This window comes from Thalassophryne amazonica, unplaced genomic scaffold (genome assembly GCF_902500255.1).
Source record: "Thalassophryne amazonica unplaced genomic scaffold, fThaAma1.1, whole genome shotgun sequence".
Lineage (NCBI taxonomy): Eukaryota > Metazoa > Chordata > Actinopteri > Batrachoidiformes > Batrachoididae > Thalassophryne > Thalassophryne amazonica.
The window spans coordinates 19,566-42,865 of NW_022986318.1; the positions used below are offsets into that span (position 1 = coordinate 19,566).

General features: G+C 51.1%; 1 protein-coding gene across 1 annotated transcript in view; it reads left to right on the forward strand.

Annotated features, from left to right (window-relative positions):
- Positions 1-23,300, forward strand: part of LOC117506050 (dynamin-1-like) — a gene marked incomplete at its 3' end in the record, with an annotated part of 113,801 nt that overhangs the window by 1,592 nt on the left and 88,909 nt on the right. The window contains exons 2-4 of the mRNA XM_034165578.1: positions 1,487-1,690; positions 1,836-1,934; positions 18,153-18,313. Of these exons, the coding sequence (XP_034021469.1) occupies positions 1,487-1,690; positions 1,836-1,934; positions 18,153-18,313 (464 nt within the window). The remainder of the gene's footprint in view (positions 1-1,486; positions 1,691-1,835; positions 1,935-18,152; positions 18,314-23,300) is intronic.

Consider the following 23,300-nt stretch of genomic DNA (forward strand, 5'->3'; position numbering starts at 1 on the left):
CTGGTCCAGAAACTGACACATCTGGGCATCTCCACCCCCATCTGCCAGTGGATCAAGGACTTCCTCACAAACTGCCTACAGTCTGTGAAACGTGGCCCCCACCTTTCCTCCACTATCACACTCAGCACCGGTTCCCCTCAAGGCTGTGTACTGAGCCCCCTCCTGTTCACCCTTTACATGCGCGACTGCTCTCTGACCCATCCCACAAACACCATCATAAAGTTTGCAGATGACACCACCGTGATTGGGCTCATCTCAGGTGGGGATGAGACCGACTACAGAGATGAGGTCAATCGACTGACAGCGTGGTGTTCAGCTAACAACCTGCCGCTAAACACCACAAAAACAAAATAAATAATCCTGGACTTCAGGAAGAACAGGGCTGACCCAGCCCCGCTCTACATCCAAGGGGACTGTGTGGAAAGGGTCAGCTCCATCAGATTCCTGGGAGTGCAGCTCTCTGACAGCCACTCCTGGACTGCCAACACCACAGTGGTGGTGAAGAAAGCCCAGCAGCGACTCCATTTCCTGAGGATGCTCAGGAGAAACAATCTGGAGGAGAAGCTGCTGGTATTGTTCTACAGAGCCACCATCAAGAGCATCCTGACATACTGCATCACAGTGTGGTATGGGGGGTGCTCAGCAGCAGACAGGAGAGCGCTGCAGAGGGTGATCAAAACGGCCCAGGGGATCACTGGTTGCTCTCTGCCCAGCCTGGAGGACATTGCCAGCTCTCGCTTCCTCAGCTGAGCTGCCTGCATCAGCAAAGACACATCCCACCCCAGCAACCACCTGTTTGACCTCCTACCCTCCAGCCGATGGTATAGGTCAATCAAAACTAGGACAAACAGACTCAGGGACAGCTTTCTCCCCAGAGTGATCACTGCTCTGAACAAAAACAAATCACTCTAATCTGCACCTTCAAGTTTCTTATGCAATATCTGTAAATCTTTTTTATTACATTTTATTTTATTTTATCTTATGTTTATATTAGTTGTGCATATACTCTGAATAATTTACCGTTAAATTTCACTATCTTCTATTTGGCTAAAAATTACTCGCACCACGGAAAGCACCTTTTTGGAGTTGCACTCAAATCTCACTGCAATGCAAATTGCAATGACAATAAAGGTGATTCTGATTCTGATATGGCAGCAATGACGTGCATGATGCTTCACTTGCCCCACTCAGATTCTCAAATGGAAAAATGGACCCTGATTCCAGGCTGAAGTGTCTCTCCTTCTTTGGGTTTGGGACTTGGGTGACATTTCTTTAATTAATGAAAAGTTGTTTAATGTCACAGTCTGAATCCTTTAAGGGGCAAAAGTACAGTGATGCAGTTGTGTCAGTTTTAGGTGTTGAGTGTGAATATTGGTACATGTGACTCTGTGCTGATGAAACTGACATTTTACTGTTGTAACTTTTTTTAAATCAGGTTTGAGTGTGACTGTGTCTTTATTCTGCCGCTCTGTCCTCATTCTGTCAGTGCTGAACCTGACCCTGGTGGATCTGCCCGGAATGACCAAGGTCCCAGTGGGAGACCAGCTGGCCGACATCGAACACCAAATCAAAGACATGCTAATGCAGTTCATCACCAAGGACAACTGTCTCCTGTTGGCCGTGTCCCCGGCCAACTCCGACCTCGCCAACTCAGACGCTCTGAAGGTCGCCAAGGAGGTCGACCCACAAGGTTGGTCCCCTCCAAACCTTTGGAAATCCTCCAGTCTTTCAGAGAATGTCTGTCTTTAGCTGTGTGTGTGTGTGTGTGTGTGTGTGTGTGTGTGTGTGTGTGTGTGTGTGTGTGTGTGTGTGTGTGTGTGTGTGTGTGTGTGTAGGTCTCAGGACCATTGGCGTCATCACCAAACTGGACCTGATGGATGAAGGAACTGATGCCAGAGACATCCTGGAGAACAAACTGCTGCCGTTACGCAGAGGTCCGTTTACATTTCTTACTTTTGCCCAAAGCGCCCACCCTGTGACCTCCATGACTCTTCATCTCATTGAGCATTAGAACTGCTTTTCAGTAACGGCCGTTTCACAACGGATGTCTTTGCTGCTAAAGACAGGGTTTCAACATTTAAAACATATGAAACATGATTCTTAACGCGGCCACTCAGGGCCCAGTCACACCAGGGGTTACACCCACCTGCCACTGGTTCAAGACCAAAGGTCACAGGTCAGTGTGCTGCACTGACTCGACTGTCACTGAAAACACAAGTGTCAGGCTGACGGTCGCTCTGCGTCTTCTTTGACATTCAGCTCCTGGTTCATGTAGGAGGGAGATGATCAGGAAAGTGGTCTGTTGCTTTGTTGCTCCTTTTGACCAATCACCTGAAGAGGGCACTATAAAAGTGAGGCCATATCTCTCACCCTCCCATTCGCTTGTTCCCTGGGGGCTCGCCTCATTTCCTGTCGCTCCATCGGACCTGTGCCAGGTTTGTTTGCGGCGGTTGTATTGTTGCACTTTAAATTAGCAGTCCGGTTTGCAGTTGTACTGATTATTTTGCCGTTTGTAGCCGTTTGGTGTGATTCTGATTTCCTCGTTGTACGACTCCTGTATATTGCTGCTGTTGCTCCCTAACAGGTGCACCCAGCGTGTCGGCTTGTTGATTTATTATCTTATTTTGGATTTCAGTTTCTTGAGGTTAAGCCTATAATTGTTAATTTTAGAATTAAGTGATAATTTATTTGTCCGTCACCAATATTATTTTGGTTTATTGTTGTGTTCATTTGTCTTTGACAAATCAATAGAAAGCGGCACATACAGTGTATCTTATTGTCGTTTTCAGAAGGTTCTTGGTTCCAGACCACCTGTGCCCATTCTTCAGGTAATGTCTGGGTGTGTCAGGATCAGGAAGGGCATTCACCTCTGCCAAATCAGCATCAGATCCATTTGCAATCTGTTGGTGACCCTGAGCCAAAAGATTTTATCTAATCACTGTTTGAAAGCTTTGAGGAAAAAAGACTAAATTAAAACAATATTAAGACACAGCTGCATTCAAATTTGTTGCACCTCACTGACGCACACATGTTGCATCAGCACGTTGAGTCTGCAAGGCTGCACGGGGGGAGAGACCCACAACACCCCCCCCCCCCCCCCCCGGACTGCTTCACTACTTCACATCAGGGAGCTTTGGTGTCCAAGGTGCACTCTGTCAGGTTTGGCTTAATCAGGTAGCAAGAACAGAGATAGATAGATAGATACTTTATTCATCCCCTTTTAGGGAAAATTCATCTGCTCGAGAGCATGGACACATACACAATGCATCCATTCAATAAAATACCAATAAATAAGACAAATCTAAAACACATTAGAAGTAAAAATACATTAACAAGAAACATTAAACAGTCTCATGGCGGCCGGGACAAATGATCTTCTATACCTCTGAGTCCTGCATCTCATGGAGAGGAGTCTTTTCTGAGCAACCACAGTGTCGTGTAGAGGATGAGATTTGTTGTTAATAATAGAGTTCATAATAATACGCCTCATCCTGCTCTCCACCAGACCGCCTCCCTCCCCATCACTGACACGCACTTCCTGACAAATTTGTCTTTGACAGATATGCTGTTCCCCCAACACACAACAGCAAACAATACAGCGCTCGCCACAACAGATTGATAAAAAAGGAAAAGCATATTGTTACAAACATCAAAGGGTTTCAGTCTTCTGAGGAAGAACAGTCTGCTTTGTCTCCTTTTATATGCTGCATTTACCTGCACTGACCAGTCCAGTCTGTCAATGTGGACTCCGAGGTACTTGTACGTGGGAACCACCTCAATGCCCACACTCTCTATATTGACTGGTAGGTGTTGTGCTTTCCTCCTGCCAAAGTCAGCGATCCTTTGTTTTGCTGGTGTTGAACACCAGCCCATTGCACCTGCTCCAGTTGGTGAACTCCCTGATGACTGCCCTATACTCCGTCTTGTACTCTCTCCTCACAGAGGCCACCACAGCCGTGTCGTCAGAATATTTCTGCATATGACATGTTGGAGTCGTTAGGTGAAGTCAGATGTATACAGTGTGAAAAGTGTAGTATGTTATTAAATAAAACATCACATGCGGACACCATTAGATGTAACAATATATATTAAATAATAATCATAACCAGGCCTCACAACGCAGAAACCAGAAGAATGCAGCGATCTCTGCTCCCCTCCACAGCATGTCTTTTTCCTGGTTCTCTCCCTCAGCCCCAACCAGTCCCAGCAGAAGACTGCCCCTCCCTGAGCCTGGTTCTGCTGGAGGTTTCTTCCTGTTAAAAGGGAGTTTTTCCTTCCCACTGTAGCCAAGTGCTTGCTCACAGGGGGTCGTTTTGACCGTTGGGGTTTTACATAATTATTGTATGGCCTTGCCTTACAATATAAAGCGCCTTGGGGCAACTGTTTGTTGTGATTTGGCGCTATATAAAAAAAAATTGATTGATTGATTGATTTATTTATAAAGCCTCCACATGGAGACGCATTAGATATATAGCGAATGTAATGAATAAGTAGTTAAACACCCAAACTGAACTAGATTGGGCTAGGCCCCATATAATGAGTCACCAGAATAATTAATTTAGGGTTTAATACTTATTATTTAATTATTACTCAGAGCACCACCTATCTGAAGCATAGGTACTTTAATTTAAACATTCATTAATTTATCAGTCTCAAATTAATTAATCAGTCTCGATTTAATTTAATCAGTCTCTGATCTGAAAGTGAATTCACACAATACGGTTCTGAACACAAAATGAACCACAGCAGAAATATTTACAATTTATTTACAAGTATACAAGAACTGAACAGTTTACTGCCATTTTTGTTGGGAAGGTGTCGTGACACGGACCCACAACAGGGGGCGTTAATGAACGGACAATGGATAAGCCAAAAAGTAACAATTTAATGTTGTGAATCGCACAACGAAATACAGACAATGACAGAGAATGTGGATCGTCAATCATACACAAGGTGACGTGTGGGCAGGCTCGAAGATAGAAGATGTCTGGCAAGAGAAGAGCCGGATCCCACACAGCTTCCACCGCCAACGGATCTGAAGAACACCGGAGCTGCCAAGCCCTGCGCCCCAGGTGGCCACTGTCTTCAGCAGTCAGACCCGGTACTGCTGGCAGAAACAGAAACAGTTAATGGTGGGTGTGTGAATACACACCCAGCAATCTTTCAGTGCTTAATTCCTCCAGGAGGGAAAACCTCCACCTCCAGTAACACACTCATACAGCTCCTGGAAAACCACTTATCTGGTTGGGGTGTGAGGCGAAGCCGTCGCAGTCCTCACCAAACGCCAATGCAGCAGACAAGGACACATCGCAGGAAAACGGCTGTAAATGAGATGAGACTTTTGTTTGTTTAGGATGCAGCAGAGAAGTTACCTGAATGGTAGCTGATTTCTCGGCGGGGAGGTGGAGTTGCAGTCCGGCTTTTATGGAGGATGTGGTTGATGAGTGACAGCTGGTGTTGATGATGTGTGACAGCTGTCACTCCCAGTAGTTCCGACGCCCTCTCATGCTTGAAGCCCGCACTCCAAGCAGGGCGCCATCTGGTGGTGGTGGGCCAGCAGTACCTCCTCTTCAGCGGCCCACACAACAAGACCCCCCCCCCCCCCAACGGGCGCCTCCTGGTGCCCGACCAGGCTTGTCCAGGTGACGGTTGTAGAAATCGGCCAGGAGGGCCGGGTCCAGGATGAAGCTCCTCTTCACCCAGGAGCATTCTTCGGGTCCATACCCCTCCCAGTCCACCAGATACTGGAACCCCCGACTCTTTCGACGGACGTCCAGGAGCTGACGCACGGTCCATGCCGGCTCCCTGTCGATGATCCGGGCAGGAGGTGGTGCAGGTCCAGGGGTGCAGAGCGGTGAGGTGTGATGAGGTTTGAGACGTGACATGAAAAACCGGGTGGATCCGCAGTGAAGCTGGCCTGAGGACCTTGAGGATGGGAAATGGTCCAATAAACCGGTCTTTGAGTTTTTGTGACTCCACTTGTAGCGGGATGTCCTTGGTCGACAACCACACCTCCTGCCTGGGCTGGTATGCAGGGGCCGGGGAACGCCGGCGATCTGCATGGGCCTTGGCCCTCGTCCGGGCCTTCAACAGGGCAGAACGGGCGGTCCGCCACACCCGGCGGCACCTCCTGAGGTGGGCCTGGACCGAGGGCACACCAACCTCTCCCTCCACAAGCGGGAACAATGGGGGCTGGTACCCCAAACACACCTCAAACGGGGAGAGGCCGGTGGCAGACGAAACTTGGCTGTTGTGGGCGTACTCGATCCAGGCCAGATGGTTGCTCCAGGCCGTCGGGTGCGCGGAGGTCACGCAGCGGAGGGCCTGCTCCAGTTCCTGGTTAGCCCGCTCTGCCTGTCCGTTTGTCTGAGGGTGGTACCCGGACGAGAGACTCACGGTGGCCCCCAGTTCCCTGCAGAAACTCCTCCAGACTTGGGAAGAGAACTGAGGACCACGATCCGAGACGATGTCCAATGGTATCCCATGCAGACGCACGACGTGGTGGACCAGGAGGTCTGCCGTCTCCTGGGCAGTTGGGAGCTTCGGGAGGGCCACGAAGTGGGCCACCTTGGAGAACCGGTCCACTATCGTGAGGATGGTGGTGTTGCCCTGGGACGGCGGGAGGCCAGTGATGAAGTCCAGGCCGATGTGGGACCAGGGGCGATGAGGCACCGGTAGAGGCTGGAGGAGGCCGAAGTCCTTTTGTGGTCAGCCTTGCCCCTGGCACAGGTGGTACAGGCCTGGACGTAATCCCGGACGTTGGCTTCCATAGACGCCCACCAGAAGCGCTGCTGGACCACTGCCACGGTTCTGCGCACCCCTGGATGACAGGAGAGCTTGGAACCGTGACAGAAGTCCAAAACCGCAGCTCTGGCCTCTGGTGGGACGTACAGTTTGTTCCTCCGGCCGGTCCCCGGGTCTGGGTTCCGTGCCAGGGCCTCCCGGACGGTCTTCTCCACGTCCCAGGTGAGGGTGGCCACGACAGTGGACTCAGGGATGATGGTCTATGTTGGGTCCGACAACTCGGCTTTGGCTTCCTCTTCGTGCACCCGGGACAGGGCATCCGATCTTTGGTTCTTGGTCCCGGGGCGGTATGTGATCTGGAAGTCAAAGCGCCTGAAGAACAGTGACCAGCGGGCTTGCCTGGGGTTCAGCCGCTTGGCGGTCCGGATGTACTCCAGGTTCCGATGGTCCGTGAAAACCGTGAAGGGCACCGTCGCTCCCTCCAACAGGTGTCTCCACTCCTCAAGAGCCTCCTTCACCGCCAGGAGTTCCCGATTGCCGACGTCATAATTCCTTTCAGCCGGGGTCAACCTGGGGGAAAAATAGGCACAAGGGTGGAGAACCTTATCGTACTCCCTGCTCTGGGACAGCACGGCTCCTGTCCCTGAGTCAGAGGCATCCACTTCAACTATGAACTGGCGATTAGGATCAGGCTGCACCAGAACTGGTGCAGTCAAGAACCGGCGTTTCAACTCCCTAAACGCGGCTTTGCACCGATCCGACCAGGTGAAGGGGACTTTAGTGGAGGTCAGGGCAGTCAGGGGGCTAACTACCTGACTGTAACCCTTAATGAACCTCCGGTAGAAATTTGCAAAGCCGAGGAACTGTTGCAGTTTCCTACGGCTTGTTGGTTGGGGCCAATCTCTCACCGCCGCAACCTTGGCCGGGTCAGGGGTGACGGAGTTGGAGGAGATGATGAAACCCAGGAAGGACAAAGAAGTACGGTGGAACTCGCACTTCTCGCCCTTCACAAACAGCTGGTTCTCCAACAACCGCTGCAGGACCTGACGTACATGCTGGACATGAGTCTCAGGGTCCGGAGAAAAGATGAGTATATCGTCTAGATATATGAAGACAAACCGATGCAGGAAGTCCCGCAAGACGTCATTAACCAATGCTTGGAACGTCGCGGGGGCGTTTGTGAGGCCGAACGGCATGACCAGGTACTCAAAGTGATCTAAGGGGGTGTTAAATGCCGTCCCCCACTCGTCTCCCTTCCGGATCCGAACCAGGTGGTACGCATTCCTAAGATCGAGTTTAGTGAATATTTGGGCTCCATGCAGGGGCGTGAACACCGAATCCAACAGAGGTAATGGGTATCGATTGCGAACCGTAATCTCGTTCAGCCCTCTGTAATCGATGCATGGACGGAGTCCGCCGTCCTTCAATCAATTCAATCAATCAATTTTATTTATATAGCGCCAAATCACAACAAACAGTTGCCCCAAGGCGCTTTATATTGTAAGGCAAGGCCATACAATAATTACGGAAAAACCCCAACGGTCAAAACGACCCCCTGTGAGCAAGCACTTGGCGACAGTGGGAAGGAAAAACTCCCTTTTAACAGGAAGAAACCTCCAGCAGAACCAGGCTCAGGGAGGGGCAGTCTTCTGCTGGGACTGGTTGGGGCTGAGGGAGAGAACCAGGAAAAAGACATGCTGTGGAGGGGAGCAGAGATCGATCACTAATGATTAAATGCAGAGTGGTGCATACAGAGCAAAAAGAGAAAGAAACAGTCAGTGCATCATGGGAACCCCCCAGCAGTCTAAGTCTATAGCAGCATAACTAAGGGATGGTTCAGGGTCACCTGATCCAGCCCTAACTATAAGCTTTAGCAAAAAGGAAAGTTTTAAGCCTAATCTTAAAAGTAGAGAGGGTGTCTGTCTCCCTGATCTGAATTGGGAGCTGGTTCCACAGGAGAGGAGCCTGAAAGCTGAAGGCTCTGCCTCCCATTCTACTCTTACAAACCCTAGGAACTACAAGTAAGCCTGCAGTCTGAGAGTGAAGCGCTCTATTGGGGTGATATGGTACTGTGAGGTCCCTAAGATAAGATGGGACCTGATTATTCAAAACCTTATAAGTAAGAAGAAGAATTTTAAATTCTATTCTAGAATTAACAGGAAGCCAATGAAGAGAGGCCAATATGGGTGAGATATGCTCTCTCCCTCTAGTCCCCGTTAGTACTCTAGCTGCAGCATTTGACTCCTCAAAATGACTCCTCAGGGTAATGCCATCCAGAGTAAGGATCTGTTTCTAAGATTTGTGGGGCCAAGTACAATAACTTCAGTTTTATCTGAGTTTAAAAGCAGGAAATTAGAGGTCATCCATGTCTTTATGTCTGTAAGACAATCCTGCAGTTTAGCTAATTGGTGTGTGTCCTCTGGCTTCATGGATAGATAAAGCTGGGTATCATCTGCGTAACAATGAAAATTTAAGCAATGCCGTCTAATAATACTGCCTAAGGGAAGCATGTATAAAGTGAATAAAATTGGTCCTAGCACAGAACCTTGTGGAACTCCATAATTAACCTTAGTCTGTGAAGAAGATTCCCCATTTACATGAACAAATTGTAATCTATTAGATAAATATAATTCAAACCACCGCAGCGCAGTGCCTTTAATACCTATGGCATGGTATTAATGGCTTCTTACCCACAAAAAAGAAACCTGCGCCCATCGGGGAGGTGGAGTTCCGGATCAACCCGGCAGCTAAGGAGTCCCGGATGTAGGTCTCCATTGATTCTCGTTCCGGACGTGAGAGGTTGTGCAGCCTGCTGGACGGGTACTCAGCGCCCGGGATCAAATCGATGGTGCAATAGTACGGTCGGTGCGGGGGAAGAGTGAGTGCCAGATCTTTGCTGAAGACGTCAGCAAGATCGTGGTACTCCTCCGACACAGCCGTCAGATTGGGGGGGACTTTGACCTCCTCATTAGCTGTCACACCGGGTGGAACCGAGGATCCTAAACATTCCCGGTGGCAGGTTTCGCTCCACTGCGTCACAACCCCAGACGGCCAATCAATCCGGGGATTGTGCTTCACCATCCATGGAAACCCTAAAATCACTCGGGAGGTAGAAGGTGTTACATAAAACACAATCTCCTCCCTGTGATTCCCAGACACAACCAATGTCACGGGCTGTGTCTGGTGTGTGATTAATGGAAGAAGGGTGCCATCTAGTGCCCGTACCTTCAAAGGTGAAGGCAGAGCCACCAGAGGGAGCCCTACTGCATTTTCCCATCTGCTGTCCAGCAGATTCCCTTCCGACCCCGTGTCTACTAGTTCTGGGGCGTGAAGGGTTAAATCCTCACTTAGGATCGTGACTGGGATTCGTGCGGATCTACGGGGCTTCCCCGCGTGCGTGTTATGGCCCACCCTTAGCCCAGTATCTAAGGACGGGCGTTGTAGTTTGACCGTTTGGGGCAGTTCCTCTGTATATGATCACTAGAGCCACAGAAAAAACACTCCCCGCAGGCCAGCCTCCTTTGTCTGTCATTTGATTTCACTTTGGCCCTGCTCGTGTCCATAGCTTCGTCAGCAGGGGGAGCTGTTGCCACACGGAGCCCTCTGGCTGTGGAGCGTGGGGACGACGGCACCCTTTCGGACCCGGAAGGAAGAGGGACGGCTCGTGCCCGGCCACGCCCCTTGCTCTGCTCCCGACGGTGTTCCTCTAAGCGGTTGTCTAAGCGTATAACCAGGTCGACAAGCCCGTCAAAATCCCGCGGTTCCTCCTTAGCCAGCAGATGCTCCTTCAGGACCGGAGAAAGTCCGTTTATGAAGGTGGCGCGGAGTGCAACGTTATTCCAGCCGGCCCCCGCTGCCGCGATGTGGAAGTCGACTGCATACTTTGCTGCACTCCGGCGCCCCTGTCTCATTGACAGTATCACGCTCGAAGCGGTCTCGCCTCTGTTGGGATGATCAAAAACCTGTTTGAACTCCCTTATAAACCCAGCGTATGACATTAGGAGCCGTGAGTTCTGCTCCCAGAGCGCCGTAGCCCAGACGCGTGCCTCTCCTCGAAGCAAATTGATGACATAAGCCACCCGGCTAGCGTCTGACGCGTACATGACGGGACGCTGTGCAAAGACGAGCGAACACTGCATTAGGAAGTCCGCGCACGTCTCGACACAACCTCCGTACGGCTCCGGAGGGCTTATGTATGCTTCAGGGGAAGGTGGGAGGGGGGGTCGTTGAATGACCAGTGGAACGTCTGTGTCGGGCATGGGACCAGCAGGAGGAGGTGCTGCAGCAGCGCTCTGATTGCGCGCCTCCACCCTGGCGGTGAGAGCCTCCATCCTCCGATTGAGAATAACGTTCTGCTCGGTTACCAAAGCCAACCGAGCAGTGAAAGCTGTTAGAATATGCTGCAGCTCACCTAACACGCCTCCTGCTGGCGCCTGTGCACCTTGCTCTTCCATTGGCTGTTCACGCTCTGGCTGACGCCCCTCGGGAACCATGACGCTGGCTGAGAAATCCTGTTGGGAAGATGTTGTGACACGGACCCACAACAGGGGGCGTTAATGAACGGACAACGGATAAGCCAAAAAGTAACAATTTAATGTTGTGAATCGCACAACGAAATACAGACAATGACAGAGAATGTGGATCGTCAGTCATACACAAGGTGACGTGTGGGCAGGCTCAAAGATAGAAGACGTCTGGCAAGAGAAGAGCCGGATCCCACACAGCTTCCACCGCCAACGGATCTGAAGAACACTGGAGCTGCCAAGCCCTGCGCCCCAGGTGGCCACTGTCTTCAGCAGTCAGACCCGGTACTGCTGGCAGAAACAGAAACAGTTAATGGTGGGTGTGTGAATACACACCCAGCAATCTTTCAGTGCTTAATTCCTCCAGGAGGGAAAACCTCCACCTCCAGTAACACACTCGTACAGCTCCTGGAAAACCACTTATCTGGTTGGGGTGTGAGGCGAAGCCGTCGCAGTCCACACCAAACGCCAATGCAGCAGACAAGGACACGTCGCAGGAAAACGGCTGTAAATGAGATGAGACTTTTTTTTGTTTAGGATGCAGCAGAGAAGTTACCTGAATGGTAGCTGATTTCTCGGTGGGGAGGTGGAGTTGCAGTCCAGCCTTTCTGGAGGATGTGGTTGATGAGTGACAGCTGGTGTTGATGATGTGTGACAGCTGTCACTCCCAGTAGTTCCGACGCCCTCTCGTGCTTGAAGCCCACACTCCAAGCAGGGTGCCATCTGGTGATGGTGGGTACCTCCTCTTCAGCGGCCCACACAACAATTTTTGTGGACAGTGATTAAATAAGTTCACTCATGGAAACAATTTTCTTACTCATGAGACAATGGAAGAAAGACAGATAAAGCTTAAAGACTTTAAATAAATAAATCTGATTGGAATTTAGTGATGAATTTTGAAGCCAATTAATTTTAAGAAATTATTAAACAAACATATGAATATGTTTAAAAAGAAGCAGAATTAAAAATAGCCACTTTGTATCCATAGACAACAAACCTTTTTTCTGGAACCTTTAACTGGGTCACTTAGTTGGTCCGTTTGAAGAGATGGTTGGGGTGATCCATCTGTCCATCGTTGATGTTCATGCTCTGGGCAGCGTGAGCTCACTTGGGTCAAGGGGTTAACTTAGCGGTCTCCCTGGCAATCCCAATGGCTTGTGTCGGCTGGTTATACCGACCGGGTGGCTGCTTGCAGTTTGTCGTTAGCTGGCTGGACCTCAGAGGTGGAAGGTGTTTATTGAAAATTGTTTCTGGTAGCTTTTCAAAAGTTTGTTGGAGCCAGATTAAAAATCTTTATGAATTTATAGAAAAAGGTTTGAAACCCAGCCTTAACCGGGGAGGGGGTCTGAGACACGCTTTATCCCCCGTTTACAATGGGGTACTCAGGTCAAAGCAGTTTCAGTCTTTTGTGCATGGTAATGAGTCATTCACGTCATCAGCAGAGTCGTCAAGGGAGCCACAGCTGCCCTGCCATTAGGAGGGTGCTAACTAGAGCACAATAGGTTCTAATTAGAGCTATTGTTTAGTCACTAGCCTTAGCAGTCTGCCTCTCGGTAGGAGGGGTCTGGTTAGGTTTAAAACTCCAGCTTTTGTGACTTCGGATCATTCTTCTCGACAAGAATCAAGACAGAAGTCAGACCACCAGAGCAAGAATTTTAGCTGAGGAAGCTTCTGCGATTTGAAGTGAAACGTCCTCGCATCAAGCAACCCAGTCCAGTCAAAGATTCAAGCTTCTCTACTATGGAAACCACCTGGACAACTGAGAGCTTACACAGAAATTTAGAAAAGGTTAAAACTTTAAAAGCGTTGAGAAAACAATATAGCCGACAAAAAAGGAGGGTCGCTTTTCTGTAAATTCGCTATTAATTTGAAAAGCCAGCTCGTAAGTTCCCTTAAAAATTCAAAAGACTTGACGTACCTTAAAGCGTCAGGTTAAACTTTAAGTTTGTCAAAAATAAAGGATGAATGAATGAATGCCACGTGGTAGCCTAGCTTATCTTAGCTTAGAGCAATGGGGCCTTGGCCCAATAATAAAAATTAAGCATTAAAGAAAGAGAGAGAAGAAAAGAGAGTTGCAGAGTGCTCCAAGAGAGCGAGCGAGACTCGGTTCTTACTTTTTAAGGGGGACTGACGTCACCAAACTCCGCCCATTTAGGGTGTGTAATCTCACAGACCACTTCACATGCTCAGAAAGGGAAGACAGAAATGATTCAACTATTTAAACACATTAACTATTTTGAAATACTATTTGTCCTAAGAAATTCGAATGGAGACACATTATTAATCGTCACTTAAACACTTAATTTGGTTAAGACAGAATACTTCATCAACATATTGATGATGGAGAAAGAATCACACTTAAACACACATCAGTTAAAATGAACACATGTCAATAAACTGGAATGATTATATGCAAAGCAATAGAAACAGCATTAATCAAATCAAATCAATTTTATTTATATAGCGCCAAATCACAACAAACAGTTGCCCCAAGGCGCTTTATATTGTAAGGCAAAGCCATACAATAATTACGGAAAAACCCCAACGGTCAAAACGACCCCCTGTGAGCAAGCACTTGGCGACAGTGGGAAGGGAAAAACTCCCTTTTAACAGGAAGAAACCTCCAGCAGAACTAGGCTCAGATCCGAATTGGGAGCTGGTTCCAGAGGAGAGGAGCCTGACCCATTAGAAGTTTAGATATACATGAATAAAAGAATACTGATCTAATTGTTTTTATTTTAAACAAAAGGTCTTTTCCTTTGGTTTAGACCTCAAGATAAAAGCTGATTGTCAAGACAAAGTTTATGACCGGGTCTTGTCATGGGGGAAGATCCTAGCCCTGGCGTGAATTCATAAAATTCGGGTTCTCCTGGCCTGGAGAAGCTCAGATTCTGACCTGAAGCACATATAATGTCATGTAATTCATAATGACCGGAGTTTAACCTATAAAAAGGCAAGGGCTCCCCTTTGAAGAACTTTGCATTACAGTTTTGTTTTGCTGTGAATCCCAGTGTTGGCCCATGGGGGATGTCTCCAAGCTTATCTGAAGATCTCTAGATGACTTAGGAATTTCTCAACTGAGAGGGAAAACACAGTCTTTTGTCTGCAGTTTCAAACTCAGGTTTTTGTTGAGACAGCATTAATGTATTTATTTAATTAGGGCGAATCGAGGCCATGGCACTACAAAAGAATAGGAGAGAGGACCATTCCCTGGGGAGTATCAGTGCTCGTTTGCACAGTTCCAGAAACTGCCTGCCCCAGCCTGACGTACTGTGGCCTCTCTGTCAAGTAGCTGTTGATCCAGGAGATAAATACCTGCTCCACACCCAATGTTTTAAGCTTATCCCTCAGAATAGAGGAATGGATGGTGTTAAATGCGCTTGAGAAGTCGAAGAACATAAGCTGCACATACCCCCCAAGCCGTCAAGAGAGGAGCATGAACAGTATGGCATCCTCCACACCCATGTGTGCTCAATAGGCAAACTGTAAAGGGTCAAGTGCAGGCTGTAATTGTGGCCCAAGAAGCCGAACGAGGAGCCTCTCAAGGATCTTCATAACTACAGACGTCAGGGCCACTGGTCTGTAGTCTTTGACCCCTGATGGCCTCCAGACTTTGGGCACTGGCACAATGCACCAGGTCTTCCACTGCCTCGGCACCTGGCCCGTCAGCAGGCTCCGGTTGAAGAGCACCTGCAAAGGCACTGCCAGCTCTGCACAGCACAGTCCTTCAGGACCCTCGGCGCTACACCGTCAGGTCCAGTTGATTTACCAGGCCGCACCTTTCGGAGCTCCGCCCTCACCTCGTCCACGGTGAAGTAATCCCCATACAGCCCCCCGCATAGCTGCTGGGTGGAGCAGAGCAGTTGACAGCAGTAGAGATGGAGACGCCACTGGGTGGAGCAGAGCAGTTGACAGCAGTAGAGATAGAGACGCCGCTGGGTGGAGCAGAGCAGGAGGCAACAGCAAAGGTGGAGATGCCGCTGGGTGGAGCAGAGCAGGAGACAGCAGCAGAGGTGGAGACGCTGCTGGGTGGAGCAGAGCAGGAGGCAGCATCAGAGGTGGAGCTGCCACCGGGTGGAGCAGGGCCGGAGGCAGCATCAGAGGTAGAGACGCCGCTGGGTGGTGCAGAGCAGGAGGCAGCATCAGAGGTGGAGCTGCCACCGGGTGGAGCAGGGCCGGAGGCAGCATCAGAGGTAGAGACGCCGCTGGGTGAAGCAGAGCAGGAGGCAGCATCAGAGGTGGAGCTACCACCGGGTGGAGCAGAGCAGGAGGTAGCATCAGAGGTGGAGACGCCACCGGGTGGAGCAGGGCCGGAGGCAGAATCAGAGGTGGAGACGCCGCCGGGTGTAGCAGAGCAGGAGGTAGCATCAGAGGTGGAGACGCCACCGGGTGGAGCAGGGCCGGAGGCAGCATCAGAGGTAGAGACACCGCCAGGTGGTGCAGAGCAGGAGGCAGCAGCAAAGGTGGAGACGCCGCCAGTAGGAGCAGGGCCGGAGGCTGCAGCAGAGATGGAGATGCCGCCGGGTGATGCAGAGCAGGAGGCAGCAACAGCAGAGTCAAACCTGTAGTAAAAGCAGTGTCCCTGTGTGGCCCACTCTCCTTCACTTTGTAGCCAGTAATGGCTTTCATATCACTCCACACTTACCTCGTGCCGTTATTCTTCAGTTTGCTCTCTAACCTTTTATAATCCCTTTCAGCTTGTTTCATGCTCTTCTTCCGTTCATGTTGTACAGCCCAAATACGGTCCCTGACCCTTGTTTTAAAAGCCTCCTTTTTCAGATTTAGTTGGTGTTTAATGCTGCTTGTTATCCAGGGCTTGTTGTTTGGGAAACACTGCACTGTTTGAACAGGGGCCACCACATCCATGCAGAATTTTATATAGTCAGTGACACAGACCATCTCTACCTCCAAGATGTCATCAGCATCCTGTGTGACCAGAAGTGCATTCCAGTCAGTAGAGTGGAAACAGTCCCTCAGAGCTTCGCTGGTCTCTGGGGTCCACCTCCTGTGACATCTGGTGGTTACAGGCAGTCTCATTACACAAGGTCTGTAGGATGAAACGAGATGGACTAAACTGTGGTCTGACTTGCCCAGAGGGGGCAGGGCCATGACATTGTATCCATCCTTCACACTGATGTAACAGAGATCCAGTGTTTTGTTGTGCCTTGTGGTACAGTTGACATACTGAATGAAGCCTCCTACATGTGGGCCCAAGTCCACATGATTGAAATCTCCAGTGATAATCAGTGTATCAGAGTGTGAGCACTGGATCCCTGCTACTGTGTCATGAATGACGTCACACGCTACGGAGGGGTCTGCGCGCGGTGGAATGTATAGCGAATGAAACAGTAATGGCAACGGTGTGAGAAAACTCTCGCGGCACATAATAAGGTCTTAAACTCGCCGTTAGCACCTCCACCTCCCCGGGAACAGATAGTCTCCTTCACAGTTATGTGTGAAAGGAGGGGGACTTGTGCTTACAAGCAGCACAAGTCCCCCTCCTTTCATTTTCCCACACTTATGTATTTCTCTGTCCACCTGCACCAGAGTGAAGTCGGGCATATTGACAGCTGAGTCGGGGATAATATCCGTAAGCCACGTCTCAGTCAAAAAGAACAGGCGACATTCATGGTACGTCCTGTCCGTTTTCAACAGTGCCTCCAGCTCCACATATTTGTTAGAAAGTGAGTTGACATTCCCCATGATGATCGATGGCAGGAAAGGTTTAAATCTCCATCGCCAAGCCTTCAGCTCAGCAGCCACGGAAGGGTTTTCTCAGCTCACGAGAGATCAGGTGAGTGATTCCTCTCGGTTTACTCCGTAGTAGAAGGAGCTCCTCACATGTTATAATGCACATCTTGTATCAAAGACTATAAACACAACATTCATCCAGAGGTAACACGGAGCTACACGGCCCTGCAGCCTCTACAGTTGGTGCATGCGCAGGAGAACAGAAATGATCCACTTTCTTAGAAGCACAGGTCTGTGCACTGAGCACATTCTATGTTAAAGGAAAGGACAGGCACTCTGATTGGTTAATATGTTTGGGCTACAAAATGCCCTCATGGAGAATAGCCACAATAAATATTTGCATCCAGTTCTCAGCTTTGTGCTCAGTTTATGCACTTTTTAAATAGCAAGTACAACTTGGACATGCCCCCCAAAGTATTTGTGCATCTCTGTGCTGCTCATTCAGTTCCTGTCATCAAGATAGGGCCCTAAGTATTTAAATGAGTCTGTGATGAGTGCCACACAAGAGTGACAGGATCCATAGCCCGTTGAAAGAAGAAAAAGAACTGAGCCAGACTGGGCTTCAAAACCTCCTGGATGTTTGGTACTGGTAGCCTGATATAGCTGCCTCAATGTTCTCAGGTCATGTCTTGATCACTTTCTCTTCTGACTGTAATTCAGTAGCTCCACTTCCTCCTCATGGCTTACACTTTTCATGCACCCTCCTGTGCATGACTTCCTGTTGCCAACCAATGGATTCTTCTTCCGGTGTTTTCTGAGCTTCATCTGCTGTCATTAGACATTCTTACATGGTATGTTTGCTGTCTGTTTTGATTCTCTGCATCGTCTCTGGGATTTCTGCTTTGCTTGTTCCCACATGCACACGTTTGCCATGCGGACTGCCATCACTTGTATCCTGACCTTCCACCTGTTTATCTGGATTACTCACTCACTGACACACACAGACACTCTGTGCTCCAGTGGACTGCTCTTCTTACTGATGATTACCTGTGTTCTAAATAAAGACTTGGTATTGTACCCACATGTGTTATTCTCTGCGTTGACATCTCCCGTCATGTTATGTCTTCAAAGATCTTTGCAGGTGAAGCCTTCATTATGTCTTGAGTGCTGATGACATTTGGTGTTTGTTGGCAGGTTACATTGGAGTCGTAAATCGCAGTCAGAAGGACATTGATGGGAAGAAAGATATCTCTGCAGCCCTGCAGGCTGAGAGGAAGTTCTTCCTGTCACATCCAGCATACCGGCACCTGGCTGACCGCATGGGCACTGCCCACCTGCAAAAGGCCCTCAACCAGGTACACAGGTCCCTGTGTACACAGGTACACAGGCTGTCAACCAGCTACACAGGCCCTTAACCAGATACACAGGCTCTTAATCGGCTACACAGTCTCTCAATCATGTACACTGGCCCACAAGCAGGTACACAGGCCCTTAACCAGATACACAGGCTCTTAACCGGCTACACAGGCCCTCAACCAGCTACACAGGCCCTCAACCAGCTACACAGGCCCTCAACCAGCTACACAGGCCCTCAACCAGCTACACAGGCCCTTAACCAGGTACACAGGCTCTTAACCAGGTACACAATCCCTCAACGAGGTACAAAGCCCCTCAAGCAGCTACACAGGCCCTTAACCAGCTACACAGGCCCTCAACCAGGTGCACAAGCCCTCAAGCAGGTACACAGGCCCTCAACCAGGTACACAGGCCCTCAACCAGGTACACAGGCCCTCAACCAGCTACACAGCTCTTCAGCAGCTACATAGGCCCTTAACCAGGTGCACAGGCCCTCAAGCAGGTACACAGGCCCTCAAGCAGGTACACAGGCCCTTAACCAGGTACACAGGCCCTCAACCAGCTACACAGCCCTTCAGCAGCTACATAGGCCCTTAACCAGTGACACAGGCCCTTCACCAGGTACACAGCCCCTTAACCACAGGCCCTTCATCATCTACATAGGCCCTCAACCAGCTACACAGGCCCTTCACCAGGTACACAGGCGCTTAACCACTGGCCCTTCATGAGCTTCATAGGCCCTCAACCAGGTACACAGGCCCTTAACCAAAGGCCCTTCATCAGCTACATAGGCCCTCAACCAGGTACACAGGCCCTTCACCAGGTACATAGGCCCTTAACCAGCTACACAGGCCCTTCGCCAGCTACACAGGCCCTTCGCCAGCTACACAGGCCCTCAACCACAAGCCCTCAACCAGCTACACAGGCCCTTCACCAGCTACACAGGCCCTTCACCAGGTACACATGCCCTTGACCAGCTACACAGGCCCTTAACCAGGTACAGAGGCCCTCAACCAGCTACACAGCCCCTCATCCACAGGCCCTCAACCAGCTACACAGGCCCTTAACCAGGTACACAGGCCCTTAACCACAAGCCCTTAACCAGCTACACAGGCCCTCAACCAGCTACACAGGCCCTTAACCAGGTACACAGGCCCTTAACCACAGGCCCTTCGTCATCTACATAGGCCCTCAACCAGCTACACAGGCCCTTCACCAGGTACACAAGCCCTCAACCAGCTACACAGGCCCTTCACCAGGTACACAAGCCCTTAACCAGCTACACAGGCCCTTCACCAGGTACATAGGCCCTCAACCAGCTACACAGGCCCTTCACCAGGTACACAAGCCCTTAACCAGCTACACAGGCCCTTCGCCAGCTACACAGGCCCTTCGCCAGCTACACAGGCCCTCAACCACAAGCCCTCAACCAGCTACACAGGCCCTTCACCAGCTACACAGGCCCTTCACCAGGTACACATGCCCTTGACCAGCTACACAGGCCCTTGACCAGGTACAGAGGCCCTCAACCAGCTACACAGCCCCTCATCCACAGGCCCTCAACCAGCTACACAGGCCCTTAACCACAGGCCCTTAACCAGGTACACAGGCCCTTAACCACAGGCCCTTAACCAGGTACACAGGCCCTTAACCACAAGCCCTTAACCAGCTACACAGGCCCTCAACCAGCTACACAGGCCCTTAACCAGGTACACAGGCCCTTAACCACAGGCCCTTCGTCATCTACATAGGCCCTCAACCAGCTACACAGGCCTTTCACCAGGTACATAGGCCCTCAACCAGCTACACAGGCCCTTCACCAGGTACACAAGCCCTTAACCAGCTACACAGGCCCTTCACCAGGTACACAGGCCCTCAACCAGTGACACAGGCTCTCAACCAGGTACACAGGCCCTTCACCAGCTACACAGGCTCTTAACCGGCTACACAGGCCCTCAACCAGGTACACAGGCCCTCAACCAGTGACACAGGCTCTCAACCAGGTACACAGGCCCTCAACCAGTGACACAGGCTCTCAACCAGGTACACAGGCCCTCAACCAGCTACACAGGCCCTTCGCCAGCTACACAGGCCCTTTGCCAGCTACACAGGCCCTTCGCCAGCTACACAGGCCCTTTGCCAGCTACACAGGCCCTTCGCCAGCTACACAGGCCCTCAACCACAAGCCCTCAACCAGCTACACAGGCCCTTCACCAGCTACATAGGCCCTTAACCAGGTACACAGGCCATCAACCAGGTACACATGCCCTTGACCAGCTACACAGGCCCTTAACCAGGTACAGAGGCCCTCAACCAGCTACACAGCCCCTCATCCACAGGCCCTCAACCAGCTACACAGGCCCTTAACCAGGTACACAGTCCCTTAACCACAGGCCCTTAACCAGGTACACAGGCCCTTAACCACAAGCCCTTAACCAGCTACACAGGCCCTTAACCAGGTACACAGGCCCTTAACCACAGGCCCTTCGTCATCTACATAGGCCCTCAACCAGCTACACAGGCCCTTCACCAGGTACATAGGCCCTCAACCAGCTACACAGGCCCTTCACCAGGTACACAGGCCCTTCACCAGCTACACAGGCCCTTAACCAGCTACACAGGCCCTCAACCAGCTACACAGGCCCTCAACCAGCTACACAGCCCTTCAGCAGCTACATAGGCCCTTAACCAGTGACACAGGCCCTTCACCAGGTACACAGCCCCTTAACCACAGGCCCTTCATCAGCTATATAGGCCCTCAACCAGCTACACAGGCCCTTCACCAGGTACACAGGCGCTTAACCACTGGCCCTTAACCAGCTCCATAGGCCCTCAACCAGCTACACAGGCCCTTAACCAAAGGCCCTTCATCAGCTTCATAGGCCCTCAACCAGCTACACAGGCCCTTCACCAGCTACACAGGCCCTTCACCAGCTACACAGGCCCTTAACCAGCTACACAGGCCCTTCACCAGCTGCACAGGCCCTCAGCCAGCGACACTGGCCCTCAACCAGCGACACAGGCCCTCAACCAGGTACACAGGTCCTTAACCAGCTACACAGACCCTTAACCAGGTACACAGGTCCTTAACCAGCTACACAGACCCTTAACCAGGTACACAGGTCCTCAACCAGCTACACAGGCCCTCAACCAGCGACACAGGCCCTTAACCAGCTACACAGGCCCTTAACCAGCGACACAGGCCCTCAACCAGAGACACAGCCCCTTAACCAGCTACACAGGCCCTTAACCAGCTACACAGGCCCTTAACCAGCTACATAGGCCCTTAACCAGCTACACTGGCCCTCAAGCAGGTACAAAGGCCCTTAACCAGGTGCACAGGCTCTTAACCAGGCACACAACCCCTAAACCAGGTACACAGCCCCGCAACCTGCTACACAGACCCTTAACCAGCTACACAGGCCCTTAACCAGCTACACAGGCCCTTAACCACAGGCCCTTCACCAGCTACACAGGCCCTTAACCACAGGCCCTCAACCAGCGACACAGGCCCTCAAGCAGGTACAAAGGCCCTTAACCAGCTACACAGGCCCTCAACCAGCGACACAGGTCCTGAACCAGAGGCACAGGTCCTTAACCAGCTACACAGGTCCTTAACCAGGTACACAGGTCCTTAACCAGGTACACAGGTCCTCAACCAGCTACACAGGCCCTCAACCAGCTACACAGGCCCTCAACCAGCAACACAGGCCCTTAACCAGCTACACAGGCCCTTAACCAGAGACACAGGCCCTTAACCAGAGACACAGGCCCTTAACCAGCTACACAGGCCCTCAACCAGGTACACAGGCCCTCAACCAGGTACACAGGCCCTCAACCAGGTACACAGGCCCTTAACGAGCTACATAGGCCCTCAACCAGGTACACAGGCCCTTAACCAGTTACACTGGCCCTCAACCAGCTACACAGGCCCTCAAGCAGGTACACAGGCCCTCAACCAGGCACACAGCCCCTTAACCAGGCACACAACCCCTAAACCAGGTACACAGCCCCGCAACCTGCTACACAGACCCTTAACCAGCTACACAGGCCCTTAACCACAGGCCCTTCACCAGCTACACAGGCCCTTAACCACAGGCCCTCAACCAGCGACACAGGCCCTCAACCAGGTACAAAGGCCCTTAACCAGCTACACAGGCCCTTAACGAGCTACATAGGCCCTCAACCAGGTACACAGGCCCTTAACCAGTTACACTGGCCCTCAACCAGCTACACAGGCCCTCAAGCAGGTACACAGGCCCTCAAGCAGGTACACAGGCTCTCAACCTGCTACACAGGCCCTCAACCAGCTACACAGGCCCTCAACCAGCTACACAGGCCCTCAACCAGCGACACAGGCCCTCAACCAGCGACACAGGCCCTCAACCAGCGACACAGGCCCTCAACCAGCGACACAGGCCCTCAACCAGCGACACAGGCCCTCAACCAGCGACACAGGCCCTCAACCAGCGACACAGGCCCTCAACCAGCGACACAGGCCCTCAACCAGCGACACAGGCCCTTAACCAGGTACACAGGCTCTTAACCAGGTACACAGGCCCTAAACCAGGTACACAGGCCCTCAACCGGCTACACAGGCCCTCAACCGGCTACACAGGCCCTCAACCGGCTACACAGGCCCTCAACCGGCTACACAGGCCCTCAACCGGCTACACAGGCCCTTAACCAGCTACATAGGCCCTTAACCACTACACGGCCAGCCCCTACACAGGCCCTTCAGCCCTACACAGGCCCCTCAACACAAGCCCTCAACCAGTACACAGGCCCTTCACCAGGTACACTAGGCCCTCTACAGGTACACAGGCCATCAACCAGGTACACAGGCCCTTCACCAGTACACAGGCCCTAACCAGCTACACAGGCCCTCAACCAGTACACAGCCCTTCAGCTACAAGGCCCTCAACCAGCTACAACAGAGCCCTTAACCACAGCCCTTACCAGTCCACACAAGGCCCTCTACCAGTA